The sequence below is a fragment of the Hermetia illucens genome, chromosome 4 (genome assembly GCF_905115235.1).
Source record: "Hermetia illucens chromosome 4, iHerIll2.2.curated.20191125, whole genome shotgun sequence".
In the NCBI taxonomy this organism is placed as follows: domain Eukaryota; kingdom Metazoa; phylum Arthropoda; class Insecta; order Diptera; family Stratiomyidae; genus Hermetia; species Hermetia illucens.
The window spans coordinates 42,914,111-42,926,768 of record NC_051852.1 but is presented as its reverse complement, the minus strand read 5'-3'; the positions used below and the strand labels follow the sequence as shown (position 1 = coordinate 42,926,768).

General features: G+C 43.2%; 1 protein-coding gene across 1 annotated transcript in view; it reads right to left on the bottom strand.

Moving 5' to 3' along the window:
- LOC119653775 (ADP-ribosylation factor-like protein 5B) overlaps positions 1-12,490 on the bottom strand; it is a 100,694-nt gene extending 88,204 nt beyond the window's left edge. The window contains exon 1 of the mRNA XM_038058777.1: positions 11,857-12,490. Coding sequence (XP_037914705.1) covers positions 11,857-11,902 — 46 coding nt within the window. The 5' untranslated portion in view covers positions 11,903-12,490. The remainder of the gene's footprint in view (positions 1-11,856) is intronic.
- Between the last annotated feature and the right edge of the window lie 168 nt (positions 12,491-12,658).

Here is a 12,658-nt window from a genome sequence, read left to right as displayed (position 1 = left end):
CGTATTGGGTATTGTACAGCAAATAAGTTCTGTTTTTTCTTTATTTATAGAAAATAGGACAAGAGCCAGAATATAGTTCAAATACAATAACAGATCGATCTCAGATATCTCAATGACATAATTTGTAAGAGTTGTGGTAGAAGCAATCAGAGCAGACAGGGGTCATGGGCAAATGTCGAAATCTTAGGATCGAGCTAAAAGGAGCGCATGTAGGATTCTCATTCACCAAAAACAACCCTCATCTCTCCAACTCCGCTCCCATGTTTACGTTTAGGTCCCTACAAATTCGAGCTTTGTCAACTTTCTTCCCTATTGCTTCCTTCAATAGCTCAGGAGGAATTGTCCCATCTACTTTGCCAGTGATTACACAACTTGTCCTTGCCGCACATTTATGTTCTGCAGGCATTGTCGATAGGTCCATCTACTTTCTCTTGTAGAACATTTCCGCATATTTCACACAGGTATGTCAATTGTGATCATGCCATCTCTGTAACTACTATTGTCTCGTCTGATTTGTTCTAAAGCCGCTCTAAGCCAAGTCGATAAATTGAATTAATCTTTTTTTGACTTCGAATCCTGATCAGTTTCTCTGCTTGGATGGCTCACTAACCGCCCCATGAGATAGTATCTAGAGGTTCGCAATTCAACAGGCGTTTTTCAGTCACCAGGACTTCACCGTTACTATTGCTTTTGTTGTCAAGACCGCCGGACTGCGGCCCGTATCAGATTTAAACTGATAAACTTATTTATTATAACCAAGGACATCGAAACGAATCCTCTCAGCAATTTTCGGTAATCGATAGGATCCTGTTGTATATGAGCTTCTCCATTGCATGTAACAGCTCGGTCTTCTGATTATTAGGTTTTGCTAACAGTACCAACTACTGCTTTTTCAATTGGGCCGAAAAGTCTAATTCTGTTATCCTAAAAGTTTTTCTGTGAAGGCCATCTAAATTTGCTGTCGCTAATCGCCTTATTTATTTCCCCAACTCCTCGGCGGTAACTGAAGGCTCCAAATATCGCATACGCAACTTTCATAGTCAAATAATAGATAGCAATAGTTTTCTTTTCTTTTTTGAACCAGAGCTAGAAACAGGATACCTACAATTTTTATCCTCACAGTTTTTCCATTCCCTGGAGTTTACGTCGATTTTCCGACATAGAGAGAGATAAGAGATAAATTATGTTTTCCCTCGTTGCAAATTACTTGACGGGTCCTTATCCGCTTTCTCTAAAACCATAAGGTCTACCCCCTTAATGGCTAGTAGAGCCACCGCGCGCGAAAGCATGCGGTGAAAAGTGCTATTTTACCAGCAGCAGGACTGACGCTCTTTGCACATCATAGCAGCGCATACTTTCTTGATCCATTGGGTATTTTAAGTGAACTTCTTCATAGGATTTATGTTTATCGGTCGCGAAGGCCACAACAAATATGTCCTTTTCAAAAGCCTTCAAAGTCCAATTTGGTAGCCCATTCTCCATTTTACAAGTGCTCTTTGCCACCTAATCCACCTCTTATCAGCATACAAATATAGCGCTGACTAATATACCAAGCGAAGTCACCGGAAATGGTCGACTTTAAACCCTAAGCATTTGTCTCCCGACAGTTCTGAATATCGCATCCAACTCCGCGAAAGTTTGGGAGTAGGGCATATCCCCTAGAATAAAACCCATCTCCTTTTGCTACTCCTATCATCTTTAAGTTATATCCTTTCGCATTCAACTCATATTCTATGAGTGTCGTGCTAGACCCTAGCAGTGTGTTCCTCTCTTCTTCGCCCTTACAAAACTGACTCTGAAGTATTCCATGACCTCCTGAAAGGCCTGTACCCCGCACACTCAATGCATTGATATCTCCTCAAGATTCCATTCATTCATCTACGTCATTGGGATATGATTTTTAATTTGTCAAGGGTAGCTTGCGAATGTAAAGAAACTAGAGATTGGCCGTCAAGAAAAGCCATATTATGAGCCTGGTAGATGTGAGTCCTATGCAACGTCTGATTAATTGATAAAACCGGTATGAGCATTATTGTTTTGATGCTACCTGATCACAATTTGGTACATAATCATCACAATTCCACTCTGCTCCAACTTCTAGTTTATTTATGCCTCCACCGGTAGATTAGAGGTAGCAATCTGTGGCCCCGCAAACCTTATATATGGCTTTAGCCTTTCTTCTAGTCCGAATTTCCTTTAAAAAGTTTCATCGTAATCGAACCAATGTCGTTGCATTCTGTTGTCCTGCGTCTATATCCCCTTGAGGACGGGCCAAACCAATTTGAGAGAACTTTTTCCCACTTTTAGGGCTGTGCACCCAAAAACGGCAAATTACGGTTTTATGAAAAAAAAAGAGGCTTTAGCCAAGCTTAGTCCTGAAGCAAGAACATTTTTGTACTGCGTTGTCGAACTATGCCTATTTTGAGTAATCAACATCTAGGAACCGCTTCAGTTGCCAAGCTTGTAAGGGAGAGGCGACACAATATCTGTTGAGCTGCCTGAACGAAACCGTGGTTATATGCCTGCAGTTTTTGAGTTCCAGAAGATCTGATTTCAATTTCGGACAACATCGACATGTTCGCTATTCTCGTTCAGAGACCTTCTTCCTAAGATTCTTTTTCTTAGGTGATATCGCTTTCGAAGTCCCCATGTTTTCCCATTCAAGCCAACTCCCGATCATAGGCAGGGATTCATTTGCTCTTCGAAGGTTAACTTCAGCTTATCTTTTCATCTCTTCTGTTTTCTTGGTAGCGAAACTGTTTTGCCTTTGGACATTTCATAAGCATGATGATAGATTCGTCCAACAATTCACCACCCCCTTTCCTGATTTCACCTGTCCCGACTTCAATGAACTCGGCGACTCAGGTGATATTCAAATAGGATATCACCTGAGTCGGCGGGTTCATCTTTCTGATTATCATATAATAATTTCCCCCACATATATATACACATTTATACTGTCTTACATAATCTCCCCACAATCTAGGACATATTTTGAACGATGAAGGATGAAAATCTATGGATCATCGAGCTGCTTGTGAATGGATCCAGCGGTGAGTTCACTCCTACGCCATTCTACAAACTTGTATTATTTGAAGTCATAGCGTTCCAATTTCCGATTACTGAGGAATAAAGGCGTTATATACAGATGACCGAGAGGTTATTTGCCCACATCCTGACATTGTCGATGCTAGGTTTGAAAGGCTCTGCACCATGAAGAACTTCCTATTCTCTCCTACTCCATTTCTCAATATCTACGGGCAGAGCTCTACAGCACAATGCGTTGCAAAAACGTCTGACCTGTCATTTCCAGGGCCATCGTTCGCTTTGCCACTAAATCAGCCGAGCAGCTCAGGGAGTGACCGATACACATACAAAGAAACCTGAAATTTAAAGAACTGCTCAAATGCGAAAGAACAACAGTAGGGAACTGCTTACAGACTCATAAGGACAGGATTCAGAGGATGTCTGTTTTCGCAGAGTATACCCCCTCCAATGGATACACGGGTTATTTCCTCAATAAAGAACAACCGCGCAGTAATCAGACACAGCCTGTTTAAAATTTGGGGTACAGTAGGTGGTAACAAAGCTTTGGATGATATGTCGAATAGAACCCCTAAACTGGCGATAAAGATTAGACCACTGAGTTGTTCGAAGCATATGTGTCGGCAGATAATAAATATTACCGACCGCTCCGAGGGGAGTAATTAACGCTGTGGTGCGCCATTTTAATCGCACAATGTCCTAAGACCGTCACTGTCGTGAGAAAGACAAGAGGAGAAGAATCTAAACACCACAAATCATCAGAGCGACCCCATGATTTTTACAAAGGATAGCAACTAGCCAATCGACAACCAGAGCACTTTTTGAGGTTCTCAGAGAATGTTTTGCCTGGTATTGGTAGCCGGGCTCTAGCTAGAGCTGGGCAATCGCAAAGCCCCTGGTTCTCTTCCGTCTCTTCGCAACTTCGACAACACAAGTGAGACAACATGAGCACCTGGAAGCCAATGACGAGCAATTCGTGCCATTCATCTGAGAAATCGACGGATACTATAAAGAAAATGCTCGCAAAAATAATTTATAATAGACAGCTCCTTCTGGTGCGAAGCAATGAGATCTGCAGGAACATGGGACACTTATAGAGCGAAAAATGGAAGCAATTGTTATTATAAAAACCCGTAATAGAAGCTATGCTCGCATTAAAATTAAGAATTACCTCACCGCCTTCACGCCGATCATCAAATGTCTGAAAATAACGAAAATGGTAAAGCTACATTTGAAACAGCCCCTGAAGTATACTGTCACGAAAAAAATGTGCATCAAACAATCCAAAAGTGCTGACGGCTTAAGAAAAGGACATGCGAATGCTCCGCTGCCAAAAACTTTTCAACATATTGCCGGTGAGGATTCATATATATTTAAGTAAAACTAGGACGCAGAAAAGTAGACTTCAGAGTGGCGTACCCCCCAGAAAGGCGCGCATGAGCAAGCTCAGCAATATGTTCATTGTCTTATTTGACGTCAGTGATGTTGTCCAATCCGAAGTTCGTGCCTCCAGAACTATTGTCAACTCAGCTATTTCGAATTGAGAAGAAGCGTAGTGTGCTGCCGAAGAAAGCTCATGACGACAACGTGCCAAGCTACAGAATTTTGGTTATCAACATTTTCCTAACTCGAACCCACATCGCATTGGTTCCGTAGCTTCTTCACAGTCTTGTCCTAGTTCCTTTAGCTTTTTGTCACCTTCGAAGGAGCTATAAAAACGAAACATTGAGAGACGCATTATTCAAAGTCTGAAAACACCTCCCGAAAACATTCTATAGCTTTCGAGATGTTCTTTGATGCATTCCAGCGTTACGTTATTGTCTTTACGACGGTAGAGAACATGCAAGCTAAACAATGAACTCTAGTGAAGTGGCATATTCTACGAAGAATCTTAGACCCAGTAAGGAAGGCCTCAGAAAGGCATATAACATACCAGGTTGAGTTGTACAATCTTTACAATGAACCAGTAACATTGGTCATCATGAAGTTACGAAAATTGCAAAGAATTGGATATATACAATGCATGAACAAACGCAGACTCACTAACCATAATTAAAGCTTGCATTCCAAGAAACATAGCCTAGAGAAGCATCACGTACGAGATGGAAAAATTAAACTAACGCGGGCAGGAATACTTTTTCGAGATTGCCTAACCAAAGGATAATGAAATTTTAGGCCTTGGCTTCGAATCCTGTTTTTTCAAAAAGTACGAAAGCCACGTCGTTGCAGATGGATTTTCTCTTCAGCAAGGCTCGGCTCCGGCTCATTTAGTCCCATGGATCATTTCCCTTAATTGTAGGGCATGGACTGGTATTGGATTCATTTCTGGTCAGTGAGGAGGATGAACTGGCCGGCGTTAAGTCCTTGTGCTTCCACTTCTCCCACTAGCTAACTGGCCCGGAGTTGGGAATATTTTAGTTAGCCAGTCCGCTCAAAAGTTCATAGAGGACTATAATAATATAAAGTCGTTAGGATACCATTTGAGGGAGGCCAAATCAACCACTTCCCGGAATGAATTGTGACGTTTGACGAGGTTACAGTCAACCGTTAACTATTATCTAACTCGCCTTCGTTACTCTTCCGCGACAGCTTTAGATGGAGCCCGAATGCTTTCATTGCCCTGAATGAGAACTGAGGGAATTTGCGAATGGCAATAACGTGTCAACGGCAATCGCCAATGTATGATGCTAAAATTGTAGTGAGCTGAGGTAGGCAATCCAGGCCAGGATCGGAACCCGGTGAATCTTGACAAAATAGTAACGATCCAGGATCAGATGATGCGATGGCTGAGGTAGTTGAGGTGTCAGCTCCGCTATCTCAATCTCGTGACACGGGTTCAAATCCAGACATGGATATTTTTGACTGTCTAAGGAAAAGATGGTAAAGTAGGTACTAAGCCTGGGTGCTAAACGTAAAATTTTATTTTGATAAAATCTGGATTTGGCCCTCCATACTAGTATATGTGAGGCCTATCTTAGATATGTGGCACAATTTGCGAAAAAGGGCGCCTAGCAATGCGACGTAACTAGTTCCTGTCATTGACTGGAACTGGGTCAACTTGTTTCTCCCATCTCATCAGGCTAAAGCAAATCATTAGCCCTTGCGTTGCGTTCAATACAGTCGACAGTCTGAATGATTTCCAAACAAATTCACACAACATGGCAACAAGTACACACGAATTGCAAAAACAGTTACTTTTCAAAGACCATCACTGTACCCCGATATGTGAAATAATAACAAAACCACTCATGCCATTCTCCCTAACGTTATTCACCAAAAAGGCAATAAAAACAGCACAAGCAGCAGCAAAAAAACAAGATACTGCATAAATAAAAGCCTCGACGAAGTTCTCCACGCTCCACTTACCATTTTGTGTAACGTGGGCATGAGAAACACCACAAATAACATGTCGAACAGTTTTGGGCCTGGGCACGGAGTTGATTGCCTTGGAAATTCTTTACAATAACGAACGCTGCACGCCACCGAATCTAATTGATATTATGCTGGTAGTTTTATTCATTCACTTATTGGGAAAGTGAGAAAATTACTTAGACATACTTTGCGAGATAAAAAAAACCTAACAAGAAAAATTTCACAGTTTGGAGCGGAAAATACTTTTCGAAAGGCAGAAAAAATGGAGCCAAGAAAACGAGCTCTCCCTCATGTTACATGTGGACGTGTCCGCAATGCATTGGGTCTGCAAAAGCGGGGCACAAAATGTTGCTATTTATAATGGCGTCCATCGGTCGATTTTCTTTTTATGACACATTACCCCGCGTCACAATTCATTTATGCGCCCGTCATTTAATATCTCGGGTGTCAACCGTGGACTGCGTCCAAAAGTAGAGACGCTTCCCAAGTCATCCGGGCGGACTTCACTTTTCCAATAAATCGGTTTGAACTCGAGGACGGCAAGATGGTATCGAGTCTGATTATATTAGAAGATTGATAGGACGAGTTTATCGCATTAATCTTTGGGGATATGAATGGGGGAAACCAGCATTTTGAAAATATCAATCGAATCAGGAAATCGACGAGTCATCGAAACATTTAAGAGAGCGATGTGATGCCTGTTGGTTTTCAGAGATAAGACATCAATCACTGATTGAATGAATCGAGTAAGATACCAGATGGTTCGGTAGTAGATAGGCCTTGCTCGGTCAACGTTTCTGTGGATACAGGACGGAAGTGATACTTGAGCTGAGAGCAATTTAAAGCCTGTTTTACAATTCCAAATGTAATGTATCGATTGATTATGAACAAGCCACGCAATAGGAAATATTCAAAGATTTCTAGCATGTTTACAGCATGCAACAGTTGGCAGTTGAAAGCTACATCCTGAATCGTATAGTGATTATCACTCCTGCCCGATATTTATTTTGAGCATCTAAATTACAGCAGCACTCCTGTATATGAGCGTCGTTGGATTATTGGCAAGGGCCTGGAAGGGACGAAACATATTCTCCAATATGGAGCGGTTAATGTTCTTTTAATAGTAACGCTAAAACATAAGCTTATCGCATATAAACCAAAAAGCCAAATTACTAAGGAACAAAACAAGATCTATCATATATGGAAATGAAGTTGATTTCATCATCATCATTAACGGCGCAACAACCGGTATCCGGTCTAGACCTGTCTTAATTAGGAACTCCAGACATCCCGGTTTTGCGTGGAGGTCCACCAATACCCTACCCACCGATATCCCTAAAAGCTTTCTGGCGTCCTGACCTACGCCATCGCTCCATCTCAGGCAGGGTCTGCTTCGTCTTCTTTTTCTTCCATAGATATTACCCTTATAGATTTTCCGGGCTGGATCATCCTCATCCATACGGATTGAGTGACCTGCCCACCGTAACCTATTGAGCCGGATTTTATCCACAACTTGACGGTCACGGTATCGCTCATAAATTTCGTCGTTATGTAGGGTACGGAATCGTCCATCCTCATATATGGGCCAAAAATTCTTCGGAGGATTCTTCTCTCGAACGCAGCCAAGAGTTCGCAATTTTTCTTGCTAAGAACCCAAGTTTCCGAGGAATACATGAGGACTGGCAAGATCATAGTCTTGTACAGTAAGAGCTTTGACCCTATGTTGAGACGTTTCGAGCGGAACAGTTTTTGTAAGCTGAAATGGGCTCTGTTGGCTGACAATAACCGTGAAAGTTGATTTCCTTAAACAATTTAGGGGTTTCTGTTTAAGGATTGGGGGCTCTGTGTCCGTATACACTAGATGTCGGGCTGGGCCAATTGGAGGACAACTTAATCTTAATTTTTTTTTTGGGTATACACGTTTCTCTTTTTAGACTAAGCTAAGTTCTTAAAAAGGAGGGGGACGACGTGCACCTTTGCCTAGGGTAGAGGCCTAACACCAGACACTGCTTCACCTCTCGGTCGTAATAATTCGCCTTATTTTGTTTGTGAATGCCTATAAGGAAGGGATTGACATCCGGGAAACACCTTGGTGACGCTGGTTCCAGGGAAGAGGTCACAGATATCAAGAAAGAAAATAGGTGCATAACCTTGCGAGTTCTCAGTCAGAAACCCAACATCAATTACCCAACAGATCGTGACCGCACACTTGCGATCATAAAATATCCGGAAGATAGTTTCTACTCCTATTATCTGTATCACTTGGTAGCATATCAGCGACTCTTAGATTGATTCTAGCAAGAGGTTGAGCGGCTTATAATCCAGATGAACCCCTTATCCCCACTATTAAGTGAAATTTTCAGTCCCAGAAAAGAAAGTGGAACGACAGATGACCAAACCTAGAGTTTAGTTACGCTATGTGGATGACGTTCTGGCCATTGTAAAAGAGAGGGATAAGAAAATATACTGGATCAAATCGACAAGTCGCATCCTAATATAAAATTCACAATGAAAGAGGAATCAAACGGTGGTATCCCCTTTCTCGACATCAAAGTACTAAAAAGCAATAACGGCTTCGAATTCGATCTATATAGAAAGCCATCGCCACAAAAACACATCAGCCACAAAAATATGTTTTTAGGCTATCCCTGTTTTGCAAAGCCTCCTCATAGGAATCATGGCTGACATGCACCTTCCCCCTGACATCATCCTATGAATATGGTACATCATGTGCAATAGGAAGTTAACTATGTAGGGTCATCAGATCCTGGTAGACAACGGCATTCCCTCTCTTCACAAGAAATGTTCCAGCAAAGTTAAAATTCTCCAATACGCAGATGACTTCCTAATTATAGCCTTAGGAGATTCCAGGGAGTTTGCAGAAAACATTCTTCGACTATAGGGAAATCTCTTCATAAATCAGTGTAATCCTAAAATTTCCCGTCAACTTGAAGAGGTCATGCACGATTGCTTTTGATCGTTCTCGGCTCGATGTTTTCAGGCACAACATCAACGATGTCTATCTTGAGCATAAAAAATCAATCACCTTCCTCGGAAGAATCATCTCTGCCTCTCTCACAATCAAGGAGTACACTAAATACATCTTGGATAAGGCCATGAAGGTGACCAGGGTCATAAATTTTGACACCGGGGCCAGCTGAGGACTTCTTCCTAAAAAAGCTCTGAAGCTATTTAGAGGAATTGTTGGACCAACTCTTGACCAAGCCTCCTCTTCAGAATTCGCTCCCACATACCTTGAGAAGAAAATCGAATCTGTTACGGTGGTTTCCCTGAAGTGTTGTCTTCGCCTCATGAGGCCTTCTCCTCCTCCTCCCTCGTACAGGATATTTTAACTAGCAATCAGAGAGATTCTCAATGCCATCAGGGACACATCAAACACACTAACGGCTGTTTTCAACAAATTTGATTCTATCCTAGAAAACTCACATGCAGATGTAACCCCCGTTCCGTTCAAGCATTTCTCCATATTAAACCTTTTCTAGTTATGGCCGACTACCAACGACAATGAACGACGCCTCACAGTTACAAAAGTAATCAATAACATAACGCGATATGATCCTATTCGATATGAAGACCTCCGCGATTGATGTGGCGTTGTATTCATCGTAGGAAACCGTAGATCAAACATATCAACAAGAAAAGTGGCGCGCCCATCTAGACAGGCCACCATCAATATTGGACGGGACAAAGGCAAAAGAAGAAGAGGATTCTAAGTGTTTTCGGAAACTCCGATGATGGAACTGATCCGAATTCTCGGAAAAATTATGATCATATTGTAGACAAGTGGAGCCGTCACAAGATGCTGAAGGAAAAAATCTTTGTGAGTCTAACAACTCGGGACAGGATCTCCAGCGGTATACCGTCCCTTAAACTATGACTTCGAGAAAATCGGGTATAGGCTTGATTATTTGCAGTCAATGTGAAGAAATTGAGACAGTGGCCCTACACGTATATGCAACTTCTTAGCTTTCTCAGATTGAATGCGAATTTACTTCGGACGGGATTTTTTCACTTTTTGCACTTACGAGGCATCATTAGATTCGACTTCCAGCAGGGCAGGTAGGGCATTGTTTGAATAGACGCACCAGCGGACAATACCTAACATGACCCCGTGCTTGGAACAAGGTTTCCTTGACTTAACTTGCCACTTTAGGATCGTTTACGAATCTTCGACAGCCTCGTTAACATGGGAGAGGCAAAACGAATTTAAAACCACGCTCGGGAGGAATGAGGATGGGTACTTTTGTAAAGTCAAGTCTAATAGGTCCTACAATCTGGACGATTCATTTTCTTTCGACTAAAAAACTACTGGTCAAGTGTCCTTTTCATATCATTTTCCTCACATCAACGTTGCCTCCTGCCATTATTTCAATCAGAAATCGAAGAACAAGCGCTCTCAGATGATGACTTGATACCGAACTAAGGCAATAAATAAACGAGTGGGAGACAATCTTCCGTGTCCTGCAACCCACAAGGTTTCATCAATGATGCAACTGTTTCCATCCTATTTCTGATTCTCCATGGAGAACCTTGAGAAGCAATCTGAAGTTCATAAACTCAATGCGCTCCCATTCCGCAACAAATTAAATATTTTCCGCTTCAATTAGCTCATCCGTCGCAAGCAGCTCCCCCAATGCTAATTAGTGGAGCAACCCTAATGCGGACAACTTCGCGGGCGGTCCACTGTGACCGAGCAGGAAGTAATCGGCAGGTACCTAAGCATTCCAGCACCACCGAAGGATACCCGCCCGGCAAGAGCGTGAGCCGCATCAAGTTCAGATCAGACACAAGCAATTATTTCTTCTCCCACACGAAACCCCATCCCAGTCAGGTGTTGAGCTAATTTCAAGTTACGAAAGCGACAGCAGCAGGCAACCAGACCTTCGCCGGAGTCTGCCTCTCCTCGACCGATATATGTTCCCGGCCGGGCCCGCTGGCGGGTTCGTCGTCAAGTTCAACCCGAAAGGTCTTTGTCACCCCGTCTCCGGGCGGGTGATTCATCCGTCATAAATCTGTTACTTTGTTTCCCTCGTTTTTTTTGCACCGGAGGAAATTGTGTACGCAAGACGTACCTGCAGACAGGTAGCGACACCGTCCAAGATTATCGAGAGCAGGTCGACTGCGGAGTGACAACCAAGACGCGACGCGAGACGTGGGGAAGGCGGCCGAGGCATTGAATCCAGGCAAGCAGAAGACAAGCGTGAATCCGAGAAGACATTTATGCGCAAGGGCATGGTCGACAGGTGAGGCAGGTAGTGCACGTGAAAGTTGTAAAGACAAATTGGTCCGAAGCGCGGAGAAAGTCCCCAAATTCGCGACGAGCCACATGACAAGACTTTCTCGTTGTCAGTTGGTTGTTTACCACAAACACAATCGGGGAATATGTTCCCAGGGAGTAGCGACAGATTTGAGACTCACCTTCGTTCCCAAACATGCTCCACAGCTTCGCCAGCAGCAAACCCATCTTGACGCAGTTTTCGTCACTCACACGCGCGGGCTAAGAACGATTTTACACAGCCGAAACACACTCACTTCCCGCGTGTCGAATTGCACCTTGGAATCCTGAATTTTATTCACCCAGCCAGCGACGGGCGATATCGACAGCACTTTTCCCACGAAACACCAAATGCAAAAACTCCACTCGTCGTCATAAAGCAAACTCCACTCGCCACTCCTCACGCACGACTTGCCGTTCACAGTGTGGCCCGCTGTCAGCCCGTCAATTTTCACTCGCGGGTTGTAGCACAACAAAAAACGTCTCGACAGGAATTTCGTTCTGTTCACGACTGAGGACTCATCACATTCGCGGTCGTGCTCGCTGCCGTTGTCCAGGGCGCGATTCGAATTATTCCACTTTTCACCTGAATTTCGTTGGCAATCCGCACGGAATTCATATGTGGGGGAAAGGTAACGAGGTCAGGGAGGGATCTGTCTCGAAATGGGGAATTTACAATGTTTTAGTCGCGAATTTTATCGAAAACATTTCACGGAGCTACGGAGCGATCGACACACTTGTCACTACGGCTGTCAACGCCATTTTGTTCTAAATTAGGTTTTTTGATGGAATATGAGAGATGTCACGATGACAGACTGGGAGGGATTGAATCAGGGTGGGTGGATTATAGCAAAGGGGAAAGTACGGAGGGGTAGTGAAACTTTCCAGTAGTGGTACAAGCGGCGAGGTTTTTTGTAACTGTCTGGAAAAAATTCGTGCAGAACG